This window comes from Chrysoperla carnea, chromosome 5 (genome assembly GCF_905475395.1).
Source record: "Chrysoperla carnea chromosome 5, inChrCarn1.1, whole genome shotgun sequence".
Lineage (NCBI taxonomy): Eukaryota > Metazoa > Arthropoda > Insecta > Neuroptera > Chrysopidae > Chrysoperla > Chrysoperla carnea.
The window spans coordinates 53,362,973-53,389,507 of NC_058341.1; the positions used below are offsets into that span (position 1 = coordinate 53,362,973).

Genomic DNA, 26,535 nt, shown 5'->3' on the forward strand with positions numbered 1-26,535 from the left:
CGAGAGTGGTCGTGTTAAACGCTTTTTTCATCCTGTCATTCCCATAGCAAGATGTTCCGTAATTTACCGAATCAAGAAATAGCTATGATAAACTCAACTTGATTACTGGGACTTTCTTCATTGAACTATCTTAATAACATGGGGATCTCTGATGATCCTCCTTGTAGGGCTTGTTTATAGGACGATGAAACCCTCCATACATCAATCCTGAATTGAATTCAACCCAATTGAATACATCAATCCTGGGAGAAATCCCGGCGGAGAAGGTGTGGGTTTTCTGCGTGGCGCCAGGCCTTAACAGAATCGTATAGCTTCCTCTGCTTAAAATAGCATCTCTAACCCGGAGACGTCACGCCTTCGGGTGACAGTTTTATTATTATTATAAGCTCATCCTGTCAAATTTTCAATTTTTGTAAGCAGGCTTTTAGGCAATAATCACAAAAATATCCTTTTTGTTCCAAAATTTCAACACTCTGTATTTAGAAAAGAACTCTTCCCCAACTATAAATGTATTGAGAAATTGTCATTATTTTAACGTTATCTGCTATTTGATGAAATCTTACTGTTATAATTTGGACCACACTGTATAATCTAATCTAACCCAAGTTTGGTTTTTTTTAAACTTAATTGTTTACAAAACTTCATTTTAACCACAAAAAACGTCTTTATTAAAAATAATTAAGTATCAAAATATAATAATAAATAAATAAAAATGTCTTTATGTAAACAAAATTAAGGCCATAATAGAAGCCCGCAAAGAGGACCAAAAAATTCTCTTGAGTAATATAAAACGGCTTTCGATAAAAAGGCACCATATTTTGCGCGTTTGTGCATGCAGGTAGGTATGTGATGTATAAGTATTAAAACGATGAACCAGGTCTGGATGGAGGGAAATAATTGGGGAACGCAACATTCCATATGATTAAGGCAGCCATACATCCCACATATAATATTAAACATATCCACCATAATTTCTTCTCCCAACTTCGTACTTCCAAATTACGTAATACATTTATACCAACTAATAATCCGGCGATTGCTCCACATAAGTGAGCTGTATAGCCAATACTTTCATCCTTGGAAATTATATAACGATTATAAATTGCTGTACCCAAATCACTAATTGTAATTATTAAAAATATGAGTAATTGATATATTGCAAATTCCATTTGGGCCCAATTCTGTAAACAAAATCATTAAATAAAGTCTATTGCCGTTTTTAAATTTTATTTAAAATAAATCGCCTGATCAAAAATATAAGATTCTTGATTTCTAATGGTAAAATAAACCTGATTTTTTGTATTTTTTGGATCATAATTACTCATATCGAGTTTTATCAAATTACAAAACAAAAGTTATGTTTCTTATTTTCGATTTTTTCAATATTTCAAAAAAATCCAGAACAATTTGCCTTCATAAAACTTTAGTACATATGGAAATTTTGGTGCAACAAATAAAAAAAGCATTCACCTGTTGATTGTATGCATAGTTTTGAGATATCGGTCTCATATTTTTGAGACCCATACGTAGATTGATCTCTCGAATAGATTTCGTGCATTATCCTAGAAAATACTCGACCAATTACCAAATGAACTCGATTTTTGTATTTTTTTGGGTTAAAATAAATATCCTATGTACCAAGTTTTATCTAATTACGAAACAAAAAGCTGTTTGCTATTTTTTCAAATGAATGTTGTGTCAGTTCAACCAAATAAATATTTGTTTTTAATTTGGAAATTAACATGGAATCTTGGGTGGTTCCTGAGGCCCCCATAGTCTCTAATTTCGATAAACTCAGTGTATAAGCTAATTTTTCCCCAATATCTGAGATATTGTTCTAAATCCCATACAAAAATGGTTTCCCGGATCGAAATCAGGCAATTTCTTAGAAAATTCTTGTCTAATGGTCAAATGAACTAGTTTTTCGTGTCTTTTGGATTTTGATTAATCTAGTAATAAAATCGAGACAAAATTTTAAGTTTAAGCAAGCGCGATGAGAACTTACCATTATTATTGTAGCAATATGCGCAGTGACTAAAGCATAAACTCCTCCACTAGCACCAGCTAAAAAGACTGTTGGATCAGTGACCGATGTACCCAATGATCCAGCAGCAACTCCAGCTAAATAAATGAGCATAACACGCCACCATTTATGTACCATTTCCAATGGCACGCCCAATAACAATTGCACCAACAAATTTACGACTAAATGAAACGGTCCAATATGAACAAACATGTATGTAAAATAACGCCATGCTTCGAATCTTCGATATGGATTATAAATTAACATATTTGCCACTTTTCCCGTTACATTTGCGCCTTGATCCAAACTATCATACATAAACAGGGCAATTTCAATTAATGATATTAAAACCATACAAATCGGTGGGGGCCAACATGAGTATTCTTCTTCGTATAAACCGTCTACATGATCTACAGGTCGAGTTGAAACGGGTGGACGTCGTCCAGGTATCATAGAATTTACGTATCGTTGTACTAAATGGCCAAATACTGATTGTAATTGTGGATGATGGATCATATCTAGGAATTCACGAAAATCTAGATATCCAGATCCATCTTGATCGGCGAAAGTCATGATTTTTTGCACAACATGTTCAGGTATTTCGTTCTCGTATTCACGACTCTCCACCAGTGCACGCAATTCATCGTAGGATATTTTTCCATCGTGATCTCGATCATACTGAAACAAATTTTGATCAATTTAATGTTTTGATTTAATGTTCAGGTAGGTACTAACAGCCTAAAACTTCATTATAAACTTCATAAATTATTCATGCTGTCGAAAGTGTTATTGGATCTATCTGAATATGAGGTTTATGCATACTTCCAGTGACAAATATGGCGAAAGTGGGTTGTACTGAAAAGCGAGATTTTATAATTGTACTGGGCTATACTAATTGTCTAGACCAGAGGTCTCCAAACTTTTTTGCCTCGCAGATCACTTACCATGTTTTTGTATAGACCCCCTGGTTAGCTAGTATTTTTGAAAATTAATCAACTTCAAATGTGTTTTGACTCATTTCTAACTGTAGTGAGGTGTAAAAGAAAAAACACATTTATTAATTTTAGACGTTTTTTGAGTGAGATAAACCATTGTCAATATTTCGTGCCAATTTACTGAGGTTTATTATGCCCTAATTGTTTCTTGTGCCAGGAGTTGCGTAACCGCACTGAAACTTACCAGATACAAAGATGGTAAAACAATTAAATACTTTCTGGCAATATTCCATAATGCGGGATAAGTTACAGGTATTTCTTTTTGAAGCCAGAATAGCAGATACCCGTTTCTAAAGTGTACCTTCAATTTTTCATTCGTTCTTATTCCGACCGGATCCTCATATAATGACACACCCGTTTCGTCAATGTTACCTCAGAGGGCTTTTAAATGTTGAACGTAACTCAAAATGAAATCTTCCAGGCAGTTTGTGACAAATTGAAAAACTGGGAAAATTCGTTGGGAAATCGTCATCGGTCTGTTTTTTATGTTTTCAGGTAAAAACTAAGTAAAAAACTATCTTTGTGTGTGGGTTATTCCATAAATGAAAAGTTAAAATTAAAGTTCCAACCTGCTTAAATGTGATCGACTATCATGGACCTCCGTTTACATCCCACAGACGCCTAATTCTTTTTTTCGTTCATATGGACCCCCGGTGGTCCATCCACTTGAGAATCACTGGCCTAGATAAATAACATCTCTTTCGGTTCTCAAATGAGCTGAATCTTGGTTTGTGTATTAGGAACGCGGAGTCGAGATCAATAAAACGATTGAAGACCTTACCCGGGAACGAGCCACACTCTTGTGTTAGGATCTAGAACCATATCTATAAATTAGTAGAAAAACACTAACTCCACCATTAACGACTTAGTGGGTACTTTAAACAATATCAGAAGGTCAACCCGAATCATTGACATGCAATGGAAAGTCTTGACTAGAAGATCCTGACAGAATGTCTTTTGTAAAACCATTCTTTAATTTGTTAGAATTACGCCAAGGGACTAACATTCATAAGAATACCTGAGTCGAGGCATACTAAAACTTGAAAATTTCCTCATGAAATAACAACATATTCATCAGAGCGCTAGGGCTTCTGATTTCCGAAAGTGGTCTGAGATATATGAAGAAATAATAATTTAGTTGTATCGCTCAAGTATCAAACTCTAACCGCTGTTCTTTGCTTATACCCGGATAAAGCTTTCATAACCTGTTTTACAATCTTATCAAATATGGTTAAAGAAAAACAAAAACACAGACCATGCTTTAAAAACCATAGCTTTGATCTTTTTATACACGTACAAAAGGGTGTCAAATTTTTGAAAGTCTGGGTATTCTTTAGAGATTTGCCGGATCAGAAAAAATACAATCAGAAATACGGAACGTTACTTTTATTCCGCAAGTTAATTTGTATCCTCGTGTCTTGTTTCATTCATACTAAAGTTTCGGTCGTATTCAATCCATAATAAAATTAAACACTCTTTTCATAAAATTTCCATAATATGAATGTACAATTTTAGTCGTTTTTTTTTCGGGCTAGTTATTTGTTATTAGAGTTTCAATAATAAACAGCATGCAATATAATACTCACTTTATCAAAAACAGTTCGCCAATATGCATCACGATTCCGTAATGGAATTGTTCCTTGTTCGACATCTTGCCTCCTTTGTTGTCCCGACATTGTTGTTTTTCAATCTTGTAACACAATTCGTAGTTAAGTGTTCATAGTAAATTTCGATACAAATAATAAAATTGAAGAATCCAATTAATAAAACATCACCATTGTCTCTTATCTAATCGATAGCCAATTCAACTAAAAATGTAAAATTACTTAATTTTTAAAATGAATCATGAATAAATTGCGGTACTTATTTCATTTCATAAAAGATTATAAGAATTATTTTTTTAATCTTATCAAGAACGTTTTACCGAAAATATTACGAAATAAAAAAGGACCTTTGTTTGTGTACAGGACAGGTACAAGGTTTCTTAGTAGAAATATATATGCTATAATCTTTCCTTGAAATTTTGATAAGACGTTTAATTTTACTTTTTCAGTAAAAGGTAATTTTCTCCTAACTATTACGTAATTTAAAAAAATATAGGTAATTAGTTCGCATGGCTGCACGCCTAATATAAACCGCATTAATCTGCTTCTGATTAAAATATCTTAGTCAATCTTAGTAATCAAATATTGAAAGTTAATAAAAAGTAAGAAAACAGTGAAACTTAGCTAAGTGGGACCTGGATAAGTGAGAAACCTCCATAACTGGAACTCATGCTGAGGTCCCAACACTTTGGGGCAGAATTAGCTCTGTAAGTGGGGCGAAGAAAACCTATATATCTGGGGTTCGTTCTTTCGATTTTATCGCCATAGTTATCTCTATAACTGAGACAGCGAGTGAATTTTATATGCATTAACCTCTGTAACTGAGAACTGAGATAACATCGTTTTGTTTGTTTCCTTACCTATTTTTATTCTACCCGCAAATTCCGCACTTAACTAATTTTGCTATCATATCAAAATCTACTTTTTGTAGAATAATTCTGAATAAAGATAATATTCAACCACAATGTTGTGAAGGGCAAAGAAAACTAAAACGTCTACGTTTATCAGAATATCTTGAACTTGAACAGTGTTTGCTAACATGGGTTAAGCAACTTCGTATCAAAAACGTTCCGGTAATTGGACCCTCTGTAAATGAGACAGATATTTATTTATATTTGGGTAAGTGGACCTCTATAAGTGAATCAAATTTGCAGGTCCCTTGATGTCTCACTTAAGGTAGTTCCTCCGCGACCGTCCAGTCAAAAAGTTTTGGACTAATACTATCATTCAGTGCATTAAGTGTGCTATGACTATTATACATATACCATATATTATTTTCAGAAGACTGTAGTTACTCACAATTATATATTCTATACGTATACACACACATACTTTGATATATACGTTTACCATTAGTTTTTATATGCTTTCCACAAAAATTATCGCTAAAACGAGTTATTTATTTAAGTTTTTTATCGAAACTATATGGTAAATAATTTTTATTTTTATTTATATATTTTCTAAATATAGTATTCTACATTATATTAGTTTTTCATAGAGATGGTGGACGTCATTCATTGGTAAATAAATATAATATTTGTAAATTTGTGTATTTTTATACACTTCTCCCATGTACACGTACAAATTGCGTCACTTTTAATTGCTAATATCTCATGAATGGCATGGTAAATCATCTTCTAATTTTAACAGCAAGTGTATTATGAATTAAATATTTTATATTCTGAGTTTTGAGAAATTCTTGGAATATCACTTTCGTGTAGGTACTACCTTAAACAGGTTTCACTGTATATATAATTGCTTCGCAAAAAGTGGCGCATTTCTAAAAGTTTAAATAAACGATTCCTAAAAAATTGTTTGCGAAGTTATAATAACTATTTTTTTTAAATTACTAATATTTATTAAATCATATCGGTTAAAAATGTAAAAAATAAATTCAATACGTTGTTTATTTCTACTAATCAAAAAGCTTTCGCTCAATAAAAAAGGGGATCGCTCGAATAATAGTCTAGTGTTCAAATCTCGAATTTTTTTCTAGTCTGCTCTAATTCATTGATTTATATCGGTTATAATAATAATAATAAAGCATAAGAAGAGTACCGTAAATGGATCTATCAGAGATCCCCATGTTATGAAGATAGTAGTTAAATTGACAGTGTCCTGTCAAGAGTCCGCCCCACCACCCTTCTTAACTTGAGTATGTTTTAAGCGAGCACACTCGAATGGCCTAGCTGTGGTTGTTTTTGTCCCCGTAATCAAAATGGGCTTTTTTAATTTTTTTTTTTTCATTAAAACATATTTTTGAATTTTAAGTATATGTATAAGAAAAACAGCCCGTATACGACTGTGGTTTTAACTCATCTAAAAAAAACGTGAATGACTAACAATAAGTCAAATTAATAAGTGACTAAGTCGAATTGGAAAAATCATTAGATCTCTACTGTAGATGTTCATAACTGCGTTCTAGTAAAATTAAGTAATTTAAATTCGAAAAAGTGACGGAATTAAGTAAGGAAGCTTAGTATAACAACAACATAGAAAAATTGCCACATAGAAAAATTTAAAGCAAGCTTTATAAAATGTAAACTTATAAATGATTATTTACTTTTAGCTTATGCCTTAAGTGAACAGTTTTTAAAGTTACACAAACTTAAGTGTTTTGTATTTTTACCAAATCTTTCATTCATGATGAACGTTTAACACGTTGTCTGAAGCCGAGTAAGTGTTAACTTTGTTGCCTCAAATTGATGCAACCGAATTTTTAACTGTGCAAGTGTGTATTAAATTTTTATGGGCAAGCCTTAAGTGAACAGTTTCTAAAAATACACATACAGGTTGCTCATAGCAACCAACTTAACAACTAAAAAAATGTTAGGCACTAAAATATAACAGTAAATTATATACTTTCAACACGTCATTTTCAATTTTTAAAGATAAATAAGTTTATAAATAAACAATTCTAAACCAAATATTAAAAATATTTAACAAATACCTTGATTAATTGTTATTAATTAATAATTGTGATTCATATTTTAGACCAAAAACGTTCCGAAAAAATTTCTTAACAATAAATTACCAGCACTGACAAAAGTATAAACATTACTAAAAAAAAGTTTATCTTTGTAACAAATTTGAAAGTTTTTTTTCTCCTTGGTGGTGTTTCCAATTAGTCATTTGTAAAGTCATTATTGGTTTCCCGGAATAATCGTGTATCCCTTCCACAATTTTACTTAATGATGTATACCGGAATGTATAAGAGTCCTGATAATATAGATAATTTTAAAATAAGGTAAATTATTTATATTAAATGCAAAGTTTTATTTGTATCTATCTGTATATTAATTTTTTTTTAATGACGATACATAACGACCTGTAGATATTGAAACGATTGAGTCTTAGAAATAATAAAGAAAACGAATTGTTGTGGTTTAATTGCTGTAATCATTTTGTATTTTGATAAGTCTTACTGCTTAAAACTAGTTCTAATGCTGGGTCATTTTGAAAAATTTGTATATTTAAGATTTGGTGAGAACACCGGGCTCACCGTAAATATCGATGCATACTTTTTGGAATGGAACGATGCTGATAAAAGCTTTTTGATTCAAAGAAAAATTTGATTCATTAGAAGAATAGCTAAACTGCGAAAAAATTTTACGGTTCGCGGGATCTTTAAAAGAGATTAAATTTGAAATATTCAAGCTGATTCCTAACAAAATAAAACGAACATAGCCGAATATCGATTTCACTAATCATCGTTTAATGTCGAAAATTGGAATGGATCTTTTTTGGAATTAACCTCCTACTCGCTTTTTCCCTCTTCACAATTTTGAAATAACCTTTTTTGTGGAATCCATCGATTTTGATCAAAAATTGATGATAAAAATTATTCTCAGGATGGACATTGAATAATATGAATTGAATAAGAACGGTTTTGCCTTTTTCAGTAGCTCGAATTAGAAAAGTAGTATATAACCTGATGTATGAATTAACTTCCCTAATGCAAACTACCTAGCCCAACTCGTATTACCGCAATTTCCTTTTTCTATCTTGAAAATAATTTTTATAATCTTTTTATGCCAAAATTTACCGATTTCACCAAAAATTTTGAGGTAAAATTTCGTAAAAGGTTCCATATTGCTCACGCCCTTTTATAATTTCCAAAAACCTTATAAAATTTTCAAATAATTTTGTAATGCATATTTGTTGTAGAGTAAAATTAAAAGAAAGTCGAACAACTTTCATTGATGATTTTTCCGATAGAAATGTTATTGAAGAGATTGTAATATCATGGCAAGAGAAATTATTTAGTGAAAATGAAATTGGAAAGTTTATGGATGAGAAAAATTGCGAAACTGAAATAGAAAAACAATATTATGAGACTTTAAAAAATGGAAATGTCAATAATCAACGAATTTTCACGTATTGTAATAATGACAATTATTTTCCAAACAAGGTAACGGAAATTTAATGATTCTTTTTATATGAACATTTTACCCACAAAGCCAGGGGTATTTAATTAATTCGATTTTGTATAAGCTATATGTGTATAAGGAAATATGTGTGCAATAAATGAAAACACCCGGTATAGAATTTTTAGACAGTGGTTTACCTTGGTATGCAATTTTTTTAGGAGAATATTAAAAAAAAGAAACGTTCTATTTTTGGAAAAAAATCAAGAACTCCTTCCAAAAATGAAGAAGATCCATATCCATTTAATAACTTCCAAAAAATGTATATTATGGCCGATTTAAAATATGCTAAAGGGTAATTTTTTATAAAAGAGTATAAAGGGTGGACCATTTTAATCTATTTTGGCTAATAGTTCGTTTTGTAGTTAATCCATCAAAAAGTAACTTAAACAAAAGTTGAAGAGTTTATTGGGGGACATCATGTTTTGACCTCAGATTGGACCTAGTTCTTCGGGTTGCTTGAATAGTCAATTTAGATCCAAAATGGTAAGAGATAGAATAACACTTTAAATTAAAAAGTTGATTGTCATAAAAAACTAACATTTTTTATTTAAAACATTTTTTTGAAAACTGTTAGCTTTCGAAAAAATATGTTATTGCATTTAATCGAAAGAAAACACGCTAGCTACAGAAAAATGCTTCAGTCAAACGTTGTCAAGGGCAATAGAGATCTTTTGCCTATGTCCATGACTTAGACTTGAACGACCTTTATTAGCACAGACGAAGTTATTAAGACTGACGAAGTGTTATTCTATCTTTTACCATTTAGGATCTAAATTGACTATTAAAGCAACCCGGGGTTCTAGGTCTAAAATGATGTCAGAATATGATCCCCCCCCCACATTAAACTCTGAAACTTTTGTTTAAGTTATTTTTTTATTGGTTAACTACAAGACAAGCTGTTAGCCATAATAGATTAAAATGGTTCACCCTGTATATCAATTTGCTTTAAATAATTTTGAAATATTTTTGTTTTAGATTAACTGATAATAATTTAATTGAAGTGAAGAAAGAAATTGTTTTGTGTGAAATAAAATGGGATCCAAAACGATCATCTTTATTTATTTATCCAGATTTTTCGAAAAATGAACCGTATATGTTAGAAATTGATGATGATTCTCGAAATATTTATTATTATTGGATTGAAAATGCCTCGGAACAAGTTTCGGATACAATTAGATTTAAGGAATTTCAATTAAAGCAAGATGTAAGTTTTAACAGTTATAGGTAATCAGGTAATCAAAATGAGGGTGTCTTTATGGAGTTAGGGAAACTTTTATGTATCAACGTGCCATTTTTTCTACGGAAATGATGAATAAGGCCATAGACATGCGCCGTCAAATAATTTTGACTTCGTGATTATTAGGATTCGCATTTAATCTACGCAATATTGAGCAAAAACAGCTAAAGCAAAAATTGACCACACTTTAATATGATCATAAGTTACATTTTTTTCCAGAATTTCAACTCAATTCCTTCATTTTTCGAAAAGATATCAGAAAAAGTTGAAAATATGAGGTTACTGCGGTTTTCTTGAGATTTTCAGGTAATTTTACTATGTTCAGGGTTCGATAGCAGACAAGGTCGATGCACAAATTCATAACAAACCATTCTTTTTTTTAGTAGCCTCAATCCGATCAATAAAAGCAGAGATATTTACCAAAAAAAACAATGTAGAGAAAAAATATCCCAAAACCGCGTGCAGAAGGTCATGCGAATCGTTTTGGAACCGAAAAACTCCTTTTCTCTGTTTTATTACAAAGAAAGAAACCTTTTTTTAAATAAATTAGCCTTCCCCCTGAAATTTTTCGAATTAATTATCAAAATCCTGTAGATTCAACCCATTATTTTATGATTTTCTTCTCGATTTTTTGCAATATTCTTCTTTGAAAAAATGGAGAAAAATTTGTAAATTGGGCGTATAGTTTCTAAGATATCGCCAAGAATGTCAAATGAAGAGCAATTTGTCGAATCGATTTTAGGCAATTTCTTAGAAAATATTTGTCTAATAGTCAAATAAACTAGATTTATTACTCTAGAATAAGTAATATGATTATTTGACCATTTTATGTAGAATTTTCGAGATATTGCTGTGAAATTTTATTCTTATTAGATTTTATACGATATCTGGAAAATTGTACATTAAATGGCCAAATCTTTATAAATTTTTGAATCAGAAATCATTTTCGTCCAAAAAAGTAAAAAATAATAAATATATCATAATATATGTACCTACTTACAAATAAAAAATGGCGAAAAAAAAAACAGGGCATAGCAGTGTTGTAGATTAAAATTTTTAACAAAATTTTATGTTTTTCAGTTACGAAAACGACAATCGTTATTAAAAACCAAAGATTTGCAAAAAATTAAATTCGATATCCCGCCAAACAATGAGATACACTTTCATATTTTTATTGAAATATTAACAGCAAATTATTTTGAAGCTGATAATCTTTTTATACAATATTACATTGATTTACCAGAAAATTGGCGGATTCATGGTAAATTTACAAAATTAGAAATTTTTAATTCCGTAACAAATTTAATTTTTTATTGTATAATTATTTGTTGTTACTTTTTAGATGACGATAAATTAAAATTATCTGGTGTTACACAATCAGCTAAAACTCGTACAATCCGAACGGATAAATATGATATTTACGATAGTGTTGCAATGTTTGGATATCCATTTCAATTGACTTTTATTTACAACTATAAAAATTTTGATCAATCATTAGGTTTGTCCTTTAAACATCGTCAACATCGCACTTGAAAACACAATTGGTACGACATTTGTAAAATGTCACGCATAATTTCTCATATAATCAATATTATATTCAAGATTTAAGAAAAACCCCGATATAAAATAAAAGTCCTTGAAAACATTATATTTTGATATACAAAAAGTGCGAAGGCGCTGTCTAATGTGCTCCAATAGGCACTTCTAAGATGATATCTGAAGATGCTACAAATTTCCAAAGCTCTATCGCAATTTGAAGGGGTTGTGGAGATGAGTAAAGCTTTTAAACGTTGAAAATGCGATATTCTGGGAATCATTCCAAATTGAACAGATTTTCTTAAAACATAGCCAAAAATACTCTCGATCAAGTCACCTTTCAAACAAAAAAAAACTAAATAAAAATCGTTTCATCCGTTAGGAACTACAATGCCACAGGCAGGCACACGTATAACTTATAACACCCTTTTTTGTGCCGAGGGTTAAACACCAAATTTACGTTATTTAACTTCGGCAAAAATAGTCTCAGGTCACCAAAATTCGTAACATACTGCAGTCTGCTGCTTACAAAATATTGAAGCAAAGTATGGAGAAAGGTAAACTTTCTAACATTTGGTAATTCTCATTTTAATCTAAGAAATTAATCCGGATAAAGGCTAAAAGGTTGCAATACTTTAGAAATCTCGAAAACGATGAGAGAAGGTAAAAAATGACAAGACACAAAAAGTGTTTACAATAGTTCAAATAAAATTTCAATCGTTTTTAAAACAAATATTTGATCACAATCATACAATAATTGTCAATTTTGTTGATGACAAGCTTAAAAATGTGAATGTTTTTTATATCGCTCATATCTCAAAAACGGTTAGGTGAGCTGAAAAATATCAAGGGGCAAAAATTGTTTAAAATATTTTCATCAAAAATAGTCTTTTTTCAATCACTGAGGGTGACTTTCAGGAAAAAATGTCACTAGATAAAAAATGCTTAGAATAGCCCAAAATATAAGGTTATATGGTTATAAAGTTCAATTTAGTAATTTCAAATAACTAATACTTTGGGCACCACTATCTTAAATCAGGGCTTCTTAAACTATGGGTCGCGTAGCAAAATTCTGGGGTCGCGAGAGGTAAAAATACAATTTAACAGAAAATGTTTTTTAACTTGTAAAATTATTGTTATAAAGATAAAATAACAATTATCGTAGATAAATATATCATAAAATCTTCTAGTTCGGAAAGATTGTTTGTACCTGCATTTCTATTAAGAGTATTATAATAACTTGAATAACATTTACTATGAATTATGAAATGTTATTGGAATTAATAAAAAATATAAATTTATTTTTGTTAATCTCTAAAAGCCGAAATAATCCCGAGAAATAATTATCAACAAAATTTCTAGGTATTATTGCTGAAGAAACAGCTTTAACACATATTAAATCTCAATATCGTTCAGCGATAAAAAATGTTGAAGAGGTCTTACGTCCAGCAGTTTCAAACATTCCACCAAAATTTGATTTGTTATGCAATAAAAAACAGGCACATCCATCTCATTAAATTTTTAACTTATACTTTAATACTTACCACGCAACTACTTGAATATATTCGAGAGAATTAAGACGGTTAGAATCCACTTTTATTTTTGAAACTATAATAAGTACAATTTTATAATTTTTTGTGCAATTTTTAATTTTAGACTTTTGTATGTTTCAAAACGAATTCTAAACTTATATATTTTCATATGTATATGTATATTGCTACCTAATAAATAAATCATCAAAAAATATTAATTTATTTTTCTTTTATATTTGTATGGGGTCGTCAAGAAACTCGCAATCATAAACGGGGTCGTGAATTACAAAAGTTTAAGAAGCCCTGTCTTAAATTATTATTAATTATCCATTTATCACATATTTAATACAGAGTAATTTACATACGTCTGTATATCATACGCGTATCAACTCAACTTAAAAAATATGGCTCAAGGGCTATTTTCTCAAATTTAATGATTTTTCAGCAGAATTAGCTTGATCGAACTTCTTCGAATACGCATGTAAAAGTAAACTTTCTAATAAATATGGCTTTTTTATACACACTCATTCGGACATTTTGAGCTGGGAAAGTAATGCTTTTCCATAGAATTGCAATCTTAAATGCTCCATTTTCTACAGTATTTTGGTTTTTAATAATGGAAATTCTTGCTTCCAAAAATAAATATAAATAACTTTCTGCCGCCAAAAACTTGAAAATCTTACGCACAGCATTTTTCTGATACAAAATTTTTATTTTTTATATGAGAAAACAATAGAATTGCACTAAATTTTCCATAAACAGATTAAATTTAAATAAATTTTGTATTAAAACTATTTTGTTTCAGGACTATTGCACTGTCCAACAATTTACTTTGAAATAATCTCCAAAGACACATGGAATCGGTATCGTACTGAAGGTTACGCATACAAAACCATCCCAATTAATCAATTTGGGACCCAACATTGTAGTTTACAATGTATTTATATTAAACCTCGGACACGTTGGGGTGAATTACATCACTTTTTTATCGGTGGATGTTCGGAATTAGATGATATTACGTGGCTTGGAACACCAACAAATCATCAGGTTTGTATTTTATTGCATACGTTGAGCTAGTATAACTGTGAAAATACTTCGATCTAGAATTTTGTATAATCTCAAGAATCACCTTAATAAGTGCACATCTATATTATTCCATGGAATCTTTTTGACAGTCTTCAAAACTTGCAAACGATTTTATTTTAAATCACTGGAATTATTCTAAACTAAAGCTCTCTGGATTACCTATTATTCAACGAACTCCCTAAGTTATGGTCCTGTTGATAGTATTTTTTTTTCGAGTTTTCCTCTAATGACCGAGTACACTCACATTATTAAGTGACCTCAGCAGGTGATTTGATTACATTAGGTTCTTCATTCTGAAATAATTGCTTCAGTTGATTCAGCCTGTCGAACCCTTCCGACGAGTTATTCGCTGCGGAAGAATCTTCTTGTATGTTATCGGTCATTAAAGTAATATTTTAAGCCGCAGTAAAGTTTTCGTATTTCCACCCACAGCTGATCTTTTTACTTGCTCGGTAGGGTTTTAAAGGCAAACAATTTCCTTAAGAGATCCTTGTATTCATAAAAGTCATTCTTTCTGATATGAGGAAAGCTTTCAATTATATGGATATCAATAAGGACACGCTTCCCCTTCCATCGAAAAACAAGGTTGCGCGCTAACTTGCAGACAACCTGGCAGTTCATTTCAATCAAACATGTGACTTTTAATACTGCAGGACACACTTTCTTCCGCTCTTTATTGCAGTATGTTTCGAAATGCTCCTGTATGGTCAGATAATCGAATGGTACAAATTTTGGTATTTGTTTTAGGAAGACATGACTATCAATAAATTTGGAGTTATTACCGAAGGTACTGGCATGATTGATATTAAATTTCAAGTTTTACATCACTCTCAAGCATTTATTAAGGCGAAACAACAATCGGTGGAGCAAGCAAAGGATCATTTTTTACATACACATTCTGTGATCAAAAGTATTAATGAAGTGTTAAAAGCTTTTAAAAAAGCACGTGATCAAATGAACGAAGCTCGAAAAACTTTATATTAAAATACAATTTTTGCATAAAAGAAATAATTTGTATTTTTTAATTAGAAAAAATTGTGTCTCCTTTCTCCAGCATTCCAAAATTTCCTCATTACTAGATCTTGTTGAGATGCCCCTAAGTTTGAGATGCACTTAAGGCCCATGAGGCTGCAAGATTTCAATCTTGACCTGAGATTGAATATTTTGAAGAACACATTCAAATTGGTTTGGATATCAGGTCATCTGACACAAAGGGACTAACTCGTTGTTATTATGGGAGGATGTTTCAAATGACAACACGCCGAGTTGTGTCGTATGATTGGGACTTTAGAGAAGGCATATAACACTCCAATTTGTGAATAACCACAACTAGATCATCAAACTGTGCTCGGTTAAGATAAATCCAGGTGCAGTTGGATAGAAGCGATAGCTGATGCTATCTTTACAACTTTGAAATCCTACACAAAAACTTTAAGATTTTTAATGTCTGAAAATTTCAATATCCCTCCAGAAAATGATAAAAATATTTTCAACTGGAGTCTGTGCGATTGAAAATTCACAGAATTTAAGGCAAATAGAATATTTCTTTCTGTATTTCTCGTATAATTATGAGGCTTTAAAAAAAGTCAGGAAATTTTTGATATATCATGGAACAGTGAGAGAACCCTAACCGGAAGAATACTAAAGAAGTATTTTCATGCTGACGCTTGAATAAAAAGCTATGCATAGTTTAGCTTTTTATTCTCAGGATTGATTTTGACAGTAAATAAATTTACCTTCAACTATTTAACATTACCAAGTGTTTTGTAAAAAACGAGGTTAGGGAATTACTTTTAATATGAATATCTGGAGATAATATCGACTGTCGATATTGATTAACTTTTTTTGACGATGGGCATTATATTTTTTCAGCTAGGAGGAACCCTAATTTGACGCTCAAAGCCAGCTTCAAGCTTCATCATGAGGTTACATCTTAAGAATAATTTAAGATTAAGATAGTCTTAAGGAGTTTTTCCATTGGTGAAGCTAAATATAGTAGAACTTCGATTTAACGAGGTTAAATGCTTTTGAAATCTCATTAAGTGAAAACATGAGCCTTTAAACTGTCTTTGAATACTTTTAAAGTAAAAACTCGACGTCTTCTTTGAGTTTTGAACTTATCGAGATTTTACTGTATTTATCTTCACTGCGGGAAAATAAAACTATGGAAAGGGCTTTTAAATAAAATAAATTGCGGTATCGACTCTTAATAAGGCCAATTATTTTGACAGTTATGTGGAAATCTTTCAAAACCATCCTGTTTACTGTTTCCGAATGAAATATCGAAATTATGCCTCTTAAAGGGAACAAATTAACGTACGTACAAACTATTCCTTTGAACTTAATGTTATTTATTTAAAACTTTAGGACTGACTTTATAATATTCACTAATAAAAGCTTACGACATACATACAGTTGTTCGAGTACTTTTAAAATAGAAAAGTATCCCAATAAATTAACTTTATTTTACTCCACATAAACTCTAATAAAATTTTTTTTGTACAAATTTCATTAAAAAATAAACACCATTATATTAAAGTCCTCAAGGCATTACATATACAGAATATCGGTATACATTTGTCCCGTCACGTTGTATATAATTTGTTGAGAATTTTTCTCGTTTGTGGTCACATACATTGTACGCTGATGCGAACAAGAAAAACATAGCCTTAATAATAAATATTGAAACGAAAAATACATTATAACAGAATTGGGATTCGTTAAACTTCGGTATATTCGAGTTCGTGTATATTTTGTTTCAAACTGCGTGTGTGTTTTGTTATCATTTCAGAAAAATACAGTGTTGCCATATTTAATACACAATATTGTATACTAAAATATGAATTTCTTGAATGTTCGATAATCGGTTAAAAGTCAAGAATATTTATTTAAAAAAACAAGTGAAAATAACTAACAAACTTAATTATTTAAAATCCTGTATATTTTTTAGTAATGTTTCAATGGAATATTACAGGAAATGCGTCATACATGAAAGTATTATTGCATTAGACTTTGAGCTGAAATTATGGCACACCTGTAGAGGATAATGAAATATTTATTTGAATCTTTCTTCTATTTTTTTATGGTATAAAGGAGATATTTAACCATAGATACAGAGTCCCATAGGAAGATTCTTCGTTCACATGCCCACAAAGTCACATAAACGAGTCAAGACTTAGTGTACATATGTAATTATAGAGTCACAGAAAACTGTGGTGTGTGTGAGATAAGGCTTTGTAAACGGATTGGAAGAATCTCAAAAACAATGAGCAATGCTAAAGGCTAGAAATTTTTGCAAGCAGTACAGTATCACATAAGGCTTCAGGTCTGAAAATCAGTAGGTGCTGGTAATGTGTACCATCTATTATTAAAAGTTATTTTTAATGGGTTTCAGCTAATAGATTATATAAAATGATTGGGGCATAAATAAAAATGGCAACAATGTTTGCATTGGTGCATTTAAGTCAATGACACATTTATGCAAATTATGAGAATGTTATTCAAGTTAAATTCTTATATTCATTATACAGATAAAATACAAAAAGTATTTGACTGTCTTACTGGAAGGTTAAAAATTCTTGATTTCCTATTTTTGAAAAAAATAGAAATTCCGTGTTTAGTTAGACAAGTTTTTTTTTTTTAAATCAAGTTAGCAGGCAGCAACATTATCGATATTTTCTAACGGTTTCATATTATACAGTATCTATTTTAAAAATTTCGAGATTTAATTGTTTACATGTTCTAATTTTTTAAGCGCCAACAAAAGTTGCAATAAAATAAAAAAACATTTTTTAAATATTTTTCCTGTTCCATATTTTCCTATCATCAATCTAAATTATATAATTTTTATTTCTATTTATAGACTAAAATTAAGAATCTTAAAAATATTCCAAAATTATTCTCTCAAATGTAATTTAAAATTAAAATTTTTTTCAAAACTGTTGTGGCTTCATAGACTTGTTGAGACTTGAAAAAAAATTTTTATTATGCAAGGTATCACGACAGTTCTGATTTTTAAATTTTATGTTGTTCATCACAATCGTGTATTATTATGATATATCCCCTTTAAAACGAAAGTTCTAATATGTATACTTCTATCTCATTCTGACAGTAAAACGATTATTATTGAAATGTAACAAAAATCGACATTTACTCGAAAAAATCATTGATAAATTATAAAAAATTTATAATTTTTTATAACAATTTTCCAATTAAGCAATAAAATTATGATTTTCATATTAATTTTTCATTAAAAATATTTTCTTCATCTTTGTTTAAATTTAACAGTATACTTGTTACTATCTTCAAAGGTTTCATGTTATCTTTGTTTAATACATTATATTTACATAAGTGTCCAACAAAAAAAGCAAATCATATTTTAGTGAATTTATCTGCGCCATACGTATTTTTGGAATGTTTACTTAAAACTACTCGAAATTAATCGAATTTACATTTGAAAATAATTTAACTTTCGGGTTAAAGTTATTTAACATGAAATAAATTCAATTGTTTCGAGTTTACAGTTGAATTTGGTACGATTTATGCTATAGGTTGGTATGTCGTTGATAAAATGATATGAATTATATAGCTATCTCTATTGTACCTACCTATTTTATAAGTAAAATGGACTCGTCCAGACCTGTTTAGTTTGGTTCAGTTGAGTCGGCCTATATACCCCACACACCGTACTTCACCTCGTCTATAAACTGATTAAAACTGTGTACCCGTTGTTATGCCCCGCACACCTCGTCCATCTACACACAAATCGTACAGAAAATGTCCGCTTTCCATAGGCAAGCAGCTCTAGCAATGTATATGGCGTATATTACATAGATTTGTGTCCGTTCTGTATATCAGTTCAATGACTTTATAAATATAATATTATAATGAAAATGGGAAAAATAATGGATATTTTTTGTGAAAAATCAATGAATTTTTTAATGTGAAATATGTGTATGTGATTTTTAAATTTGAAAATTAAGTGTGTAATTGATATTTTTTGTGAAACTTTTCCAATACCTCGATCATCACATTCATCATCCATATAGTAATATGATAAACAAAGTTTTTGCTGCAGGTCTGCTTGTTTTTGGGGTAAAATAACAACGTGGTTTTTTATTTTCATTTCATTTTTTTTATAATTATCCGCGAAAAATCCGATGTGAATACAAAAGAAAATATTTTCATGTGAAGATGTGCGTTTTTTCATTTTTAATACAAAAATGTTGTTCAATTTAAATTTATTTGTGATAAAATCAACAACAAAGACTGTACATGAAAATTAGTTTTTTTTTTTGAGAATGTAAAAGTTTTAAATTCGAAGTTACTTGGAAAATCGATTTTGTTGGCGACGGGCCTACCCCATGTTTTTTATCATCTGGAATTCATTTTTCATTTCTGTAGACAATAATTTTTCCGTCTCGAGTTTTCAAATAGTTAAATGCGCTTAATTTTTTTTTTAAATTTAAGATAACATGTGATATGAAATTAAGTTGATTAAGGAGGACGCCGTTTTTTTAATTTTTTTTTTTTTTGATTTTGTTAAAAATTTGTGAAGGAAATTTATATTATTTTTGGTTTTGTGTGGCTAAAATTTTTTGCTCAACGAAAATTTTTTTCCTTTTTATTTTGAGTTTAGAAAAGAGAGTGAGCTTTAGTCATAAAGCTCGCACAAAAAGTGTATGTAATGTTCGTTTTCTGTGAGTTTCTTGTATTATGGAAACAATTCACTCTGTAAGAATTGAACATGGTACTTCTACAAACAACGGTATGGCTTATTCACAACGTTCTCAGCCAATTCACAGGTAAATTTTTTTATTTTTGAAAATATTTTTTAGTCTTTAAGTGTAGATTTTAAGGGAAAAACTTGTTTGGAGTTGAAAGGGAAATTCGATACTTACGTTATGTGTTCCATGTGTAAAATTTCAGTAGGTTTTATCGATTCTATAAGATAGTCATATTTTTCGACCTCATTTCGAAAATTTAAGTGCTAAGGTGTCACTACTTAAGCCACAATAATGAACTTTGAATTAGAAACAAATAAATAAGCTGTATTACGTAGTTACAAAAACAACTACGCCTTAATTAAATTCAAAAAACCATTTTGGAAAAGTAGGCTTTAGAAAATTCGTTTTAGTTCGTACTAGAAGTATTTTTCAATAGATTTTCTTCTTTATTTAAGTTTATTTGAAAACGTGGTCACACGTTTTGTACCTTATGGATACTCAAAAAATGGAAATGCCAGAAGGTCGAATAAAAATTGTATTTCGTGATATGTTTTCTGCTTGATTTTGAATTTAATTGAAAACGCGTTTTTGGACGTTTTGAAAAGTTAAAGTATTATAATTGTTCGAGTCTCATAACCTGCCAACAAAGGCTTTATGTTGAACTTTACTTATCTATTCGAATTTTCTAGTAAAGTAAAATAGTAGACATATAAAAATTTGTGAAATTCGACTGTTGAATGCGATTTTAAGTAATACGTTTTAGATTTCTTGTTGAAAACTCGCAGTTATTAATCTTTTGAGGTCCAAAATAATTTTCTATTTAAAATTAAAAATTAGTTTGTAGTTTTTCAAAAGGAATAACTTAAAATCAAGGATTAAATTGAAAACGTAGCCAAACGTCTTACACCTTTTGAAATTTAAAAATATACGAATATTCGAGTAGATTTCGAACTAAACAAGTTTTGGATTGTGCTTAAAAATAATTACTTTTGGTTTTTTATAGATTTTTTTGTTCAAATATAAATTTAGTTAAAAACGTGGTTTCCCGTTTACTCCCTAGAAAATTCAAAATATGTCTATGAATTTTCGAGTATGTAGTTTTTTATTACTAGAGCCAAATTAGTCTCGGAATTTAAAATAATAATAATTACGTTTGGTTTGTATTAAATTTTCTACCAAGTTAAGTTAGATAAAAACGAGGCTCTACGTTTTAGATATTTTAAAAATTTTAATCTTCAATAAATTTTTGAGTGAGATTAGCATTTTATTGATTCGAACAAAAGTTTTTAGGTTAAATTTTTTAATAATTTTGTGGCTTGAGTTTAAATTTACGTTTTAAAATTTTTGATAACTAGAAAATATTGCTTTTTGAATGTCATAACGTTTTTTATTACTAAAGTTGCTGCAGTTTAAAACAAAAATATTACGTTTTTTTCAATATGTGAACGAATTTTCTAACAATATGTTCTTCAAATTTGTTTTGCTTACAAATTTTCCCTTTTCCCGTGAGTCTAAAGCCAAAACATGAAAACGTGTATAATGTTTCTACATAAAAAAACGTGAAAGCAAACAATTAAACTCGTGATTCGAATCAAGATGGCGTCGATTAAAAAACATTTTTTTAAATGATGTTAAAATAATCCATTCTAAAAACGTTAACCTTCAATTTAAAATTATTTTAAATTTACGAAATGTTATCCTAATTAAGAAGTAAATACCTTGGAATTCTAACCTCACGATTAAAAAAAATATAAATTTGTGGTCAAATTAGGGGGTCAATTTTCTTCGTTTATTAAGATATTTTTTAATTCCAGAACATGCTAATTAAAAATTTTAGCTTGCTCCCTTTTTTCGAGTGATTATGCTTACGAATTTTCGGGGAGGGAAATTTGTGGAAAATCACCATGTAATTAAATCGTATTCAGTTGTTTTCTTCATTAATTGTAAACTGAAAAGATTTAAAGATCGATTCTGATAAAAAAGTTCCCGAAAACATAAAAATATCAGGTAGAAATTGGTTAACGCTGAAATATCGAAAACGATGAGGCTAGGTGAAAATTCCCAAGAATCAAAAAGTGTTTAAGATATATAATTATACGGTTTTCAAATCAAATTTTTGGCCAGAACCACAAAATAATCTTTATTTTGGTCATAACGTAATTTTTTTTCCAAACGCTTGTATATCGAAAACGGCGAGGTTTGGAGTAAAATGTCAAAAGTCAAAAAATGATAAGAATCGTCCAAAATAGAAAACCCAATAGTTTTTTAAATAAAAAAATGTGGTTTAAGAAAGTAAGGTGATTTTGCCTCACTTTATGGGTGTAATTATAAAAAGTATAAGTTCGAATGAACATGATTTTGTTGTACACTCAGACAACCATTTTACTCCGACTCCCATAAAAAATCTACTGTTAAGGGGTCTTTTCTTGGGTAAGACTTTTTTTTCGGTTTTATTTTCTCGATTAAACGCTTCGGGAAATGATTTTGAGTGTCTATGGTTCTCGAAGAGCTATCTTTGCAATCTTTGTTACTACCAACGATTTAAAAGTAATCCATAAAAAAAACCTAGAAACCATGAAAAATTTTCTATCAAAATCTTGTTTTTTTTGGTAAAAAATGTTTCTAAAATCTAACCGTTACAAATTTTGGACTAAACTTATAATACCCTTATACTCTAAAAATATGAACGATAAATTTTAGTATCCAAAGGTTTTCTACCAAACTTTTTGTAAATTAACTTAAATTTAATATATAATTTCTAAACCTAAATTGAGATATTAAAAATTTTGTATTTCTTTTTCTTCTTAAATCTCTTGTTTTCTGTGCAATCGCCGTTAGTAAATTTCTGACTCTTTCAAATACGAGAATTGCCAAATGAAGTAAAAAATATACAGTATCCTTAAGGTAGTACTATCGATAATAGACTTTTCATTCATGAATTAAATGAAACTTGGCATAGTTGTCCATTCATCATCATAATTAACCAGTTAAATTTTTAGAGGCCTTCAGAGAATTGAAAATTTGAACGTCCAGTTTTGTGAAATATAATAAAATTTGTGATTTCTCATAAGGATCAATGTTAAATATCTTTTTTTCAGTTCTCTGAAGGTCCCTAAAAATTTAACTGGTCAATTATGTTATAATAATGGACAACTATGCCAAGTTTCATTAAATTCTGAATGCAAAGTCTATTACCGATAGTACTACCTTAAGTGGAAAAAAATTAACCTAAGTAATTGAAAATGCTTCGTTTTTGGAATTTAGCCTTAATTTTATTGAAAAAAATTGTTTACCAATTCAATTTTTTATTATCGCCACTAAAAACTAACTCATGAAAACGTGCAAATTAGTAAATAAAAGAAACGTAAATAAATTTTGAGGTCGTGATTCGAAACAAAATGGCGCGGATTAAAAAAAACATTTTTATTATTTCAAAATATTCCATTATAAAAACCGTTACATCGTAGGCTAAGTGGAATCATTAAAATTACAAAATGATATTCAAATTAAGAAACAAATAGAGCCTTACAAAAATTTATGCTGGCACTCTTCTCCGCAAACAAACGCATGCAATGATGATTTTTTTAAGCATGCATTTTGTTACGAACAAAGTCCATGCGTTTTAAAAATTTCATGTGATATTTATTTATTACTGCTATACCATCATTTTTTTTTATTGTAAAATGAAATTTGACTCGAATACTAGAAATTTTATATTTTTTAATGCGTACATACTGGGTGTGCAAGATTAAGTATTACAGATATTTTTGCTGCATGTGAAAAATATATGATCTTGATAGCCTTTTGACGCTGGGAAATCTGTTTCTCTGATATTTTAAATGATTACCGGGCAATGATACAACAGTATGGGGAAGTAATTTTCCCGTCCTAGACCAGAAAGTAATTTTCCCTCACCGATATACTACATTTGATTATTAATTTGTTATATTTATCCGAAGTTGGTTGTTATTGTTTAAAAATTTCAGAAAAAATGGAGTATGCTATTATTACAATACGCTTTTCCTAATAGTCTTACAATTGTAGTTTTTGTATTTAGTGGGAAAAGCAATTCATTCCCGGGCGATTAAGGAATTTGCTGGCCGAGCCAAGCATAGGAGTTCGGGAATGTGCTTTTCCCATGAAATGTACACGATATTTTTTCTGAAATTCTTTAAAAAAAGCGACTGGTGTATTAAATAGTTATCGGACAACGAACAAATTACAGTACGCGAAAGTAAATTTTCCCGTACTGTTATTTGTTTCATTTTCGATAAAAATTAAGAATGCCAATCAGGTTTTCTGCCGTTTTATCAATTTACGAAAAATTATCGTGTTCATTTGTATGAAAAGCACATTCCCGGACTCTTATGATTGCTTTAGTCGCCCGGGAATGTGCTGCTTTTCCTATCAAATACATAAAACGCTATTCCTGGTTTCATTTTCTGTCTTCAAAACGCTACCTAATAGTCGCTCCATTTTTAAGTGGTCGTAGGACAAGCACATTCCCGGGGCGGGTACTGTAACCATAGGAGCCCGCACATTTCGGAAGTCGTATGGTTGCCTTACTCGCCCGGGAATGTAAAACCTGTAAATTTGAAAAATTAAACTTTTCACCTTTGAAAACAATCGAAAAAGCTCTTTACGAGAACAAAACTGAAATCAATCTTTTATTACAGCAACATTAATTACTTTTCTTTGCGCTTATCCGTTTTTTAGCGATATTCATTTTTTCCACAACATAAAATCACATCTTATAACCGTTTTTGGAAACTCCTCGAGTCTTGGTCTGTATGCCATTTTTTATAAAATTAATCTGATTTTCTACCTAATTCTAGTGTCTCCGAAATGATGTTTTTCATGTTTGTACATTCAAGTTTCGATCGAAAACCACCCATAAGTAATAGAAGTCAGTGAAAATCTCTGAAATTTATTTACTAATTTGAACTTCGAAGGAATTTTTCTACGAAAAATGACGAACAAACATTTTTGATATTTATCTTTCTTTTGGCAAACCCGGTAGTAATTTTGAAAAAAAAGCTGAAGAAAAATTGCGATTTCGCTATATCACTTATCAAATTTAATTTGTAGATAAGTTTTACTGTTTAAAACACAAAATTGGATTACAATTTTAAGGGAATTAAAAATAATAAATATATTTAAATGGCGATTTTTTTTTCATTAAAATTTCTAATAATAATCCATGATTACGAAAATTTTAATCAACTTTCTTTTAATTTGCATTTCAAATTAATATTAAAATTCTACTTAAAAGTTGATTTTTTTGCACTGAATTAGCGATAGATATCAAATTTATTGATTTTTAGAAATTATTTTATGCGAAATTTCAAAATTTGGATTTTTAAAGAATGGCTGCTTATTTAAAAGTTTCTATTTTGTCCGTGTTTTAGAAAATATTTCACCCCTCCAGAATAATTATTTTACGAATATAAATTTTGAACTGAAAAGAGATTTTTTCTTCAGTGGACCCAAAAATTGAATTGTTGAAATATTTTTTTTTGGCACCCCACTACATGGACAGAAAATTGAAATTAGTTTTTGAAAATTTTTAAAAGTACGCATAATATGAATGTCCCAACTTTTAATAAACACAAAGAGAAAGATACTTTAAATATGACGTCTTTGCGGAGTACCGCCATAGAGATTACATATAAAACTCTGTTTTTTCAAGAAAGAGACGGACAACTATCTTTGAAAGCTTACAACTTCTTCGTTTTAAGTCTATTTTAACTTTAAAACTCTGTTTTTTCAAGAAAGAGACGGACAACAATCTTTGAAAGCTTACAAATTCTTCGTTTTAAGTATGTTTTAAGTAAATATTTTTGGTATGATATCAAGTCTACTTTTACATTTTTATGGGTAATTTGGTAAATTCGATATCAGACATCTTCTTATGTAAAAATTTGTTAAAAAATATTCTCAAAATTTTGAACTTATTCACAAAAGTAACAAATAATTTGTTTGGGAAAACTTTTTTCTAATCCAAAAATTAGTTATCACTATTTTTCCCGGAGGTTAACCTGAGGATTGATATACAATCTTGACATTCATAAAAAAAATTAAAAAATTTAAGAATAGTTGGATCTCGTTTCATGAGATCAAATAACTTCAATCGTGTCGCTAAAACATACCTCTGGTAATAATTTTAGTAATTTTAAATTGTTAATAGTCAAATTCAGTGACATAACAACAAAATGGTGAATTTTAAGCAAGAAATTAAAAATTTTTCCCGCAAGCGTCACTTATAATTCAAAGTCATTCAGCATAAAATTTTTGATTCAAAATTAATAATAAATGAACCAACAGTTGAATAATGTAACAATAATATTAACAGTAGAAAATGACTCA

General features: G+C 29.7%; 3 protein-coding genes across 5 annotated transcripts in view; 2 read left to right on the forward strand and 1 right to left on the reverse strand.

Moving 5' to 3' along the window:
- Positions 1–690: 690 nt before the first annotated feature.
- LOC123300697 (rhomboid-related protein 2) lies at positions 691–7,677 on the reverse strand. Its single transcript, XM_044883318.1, has 4 exons — positions 7,573–7,677; positions 4,605–4,826; positions 2,006–2,701; positions 691–1,181 (listed from the first exon to the last, which is right to left on the reverse strand). Exons 2-4 carry the CDS (start codon positions 4,692–4,694, stop codon positions 861–863), a joined length of 1,107 nt encoding a protein of 368 aa, XP_044739253.1. The 5' UTR covers positions 4,695–4,826; positions 7,573–7,677; the 3' UTR covers positions 691–860.
- Positions 7,678–9,223: 1,546 nt separating this feature from the next.
- Positions 9,224–15,427, forward strand: LOC123301231 (Meckel syndrome type 1 protein). The gene is made up of 6 exons (XM_044883966.1): positions 9,224–9,344; positions 10,028–10,256; positions 11,370–11,550; positions 11,632–11,787; positions 14,163–14,404; positions 15,191–15,427. Exons 1-6 carry the CDS (start codon positions 9,310–9,312, stop codon positions 15,425–15,427), a joined length of 1,080 nt encoding a protein of 359 aa, XP_044739901.1. The 5' UTR covers positions 9,224–9,309.
- A 4,617-nt stretch (positions 15,428–20,044) lies between these two features.
- LOC123301011 overlaps positions 20,045–26,535 on the forward strand; it is a 179,739-nt gene continuing 173,248 nt past the window's right edge. For all 3 annotated transcript variants that reach the window (XM_044883722.1, XM_044883724.1, XM_044883723.1), the window contains exon 1: positions 20,045–20,247. In XM_044883722.1, the coding sequence (XP_044739657.1) occupies positions 20,159–20,247 (89 nt within the window). In that variant the 5' untranslated portion in view covers positions 20,045–20,158. The remainder of the gene's footprint in view (positions 20,248–26,535) is intronic.

Bases quoted from the DNA above. Each gene is read 5' to 3' on its own strand.
- LOC123300697 (XM_044883318.1), bottom strand. From the start codon at position 4,694: ATGTCGGGACAACAAAGGAGGCAAGATGTCGAACAAGGAACAATTCCA. The intron at 2,702-4,604 runs GTGAGTATTATA...AATTTGTTTCAG, and splicing joins GGCGAACTGTTTTTGATAAA to TATGATCGAGATCACGATGG. The intron at 1,182-2,005 runs GTAAGTTCTCAT...TTTTGTTTACAG, and splicing joins ATATTGCTACAATAATAATG to AATTGGGCCCAAATGGAATT.
- LOC123301231 (XM_044883966.1), top strand. From the start codon at position 9,310: ATGTATATTATGGCCGATTTAAAATATGCTAAAGG. The intron at 9,345-10,027 runs GTAATTTTTTAT...TTTTTGTTTTAG, and splicing joins GATTTAAAATATGCTAAAGG to ATTAACTGATAATAATTTAA. The intron at 11,788-14,162 runs GTTTGTCCTTTA...ATTTTGTTTCAG, and splicing joins AAATTTTGATCAATCATTAG to GACTATTGCACTGTCCAACA.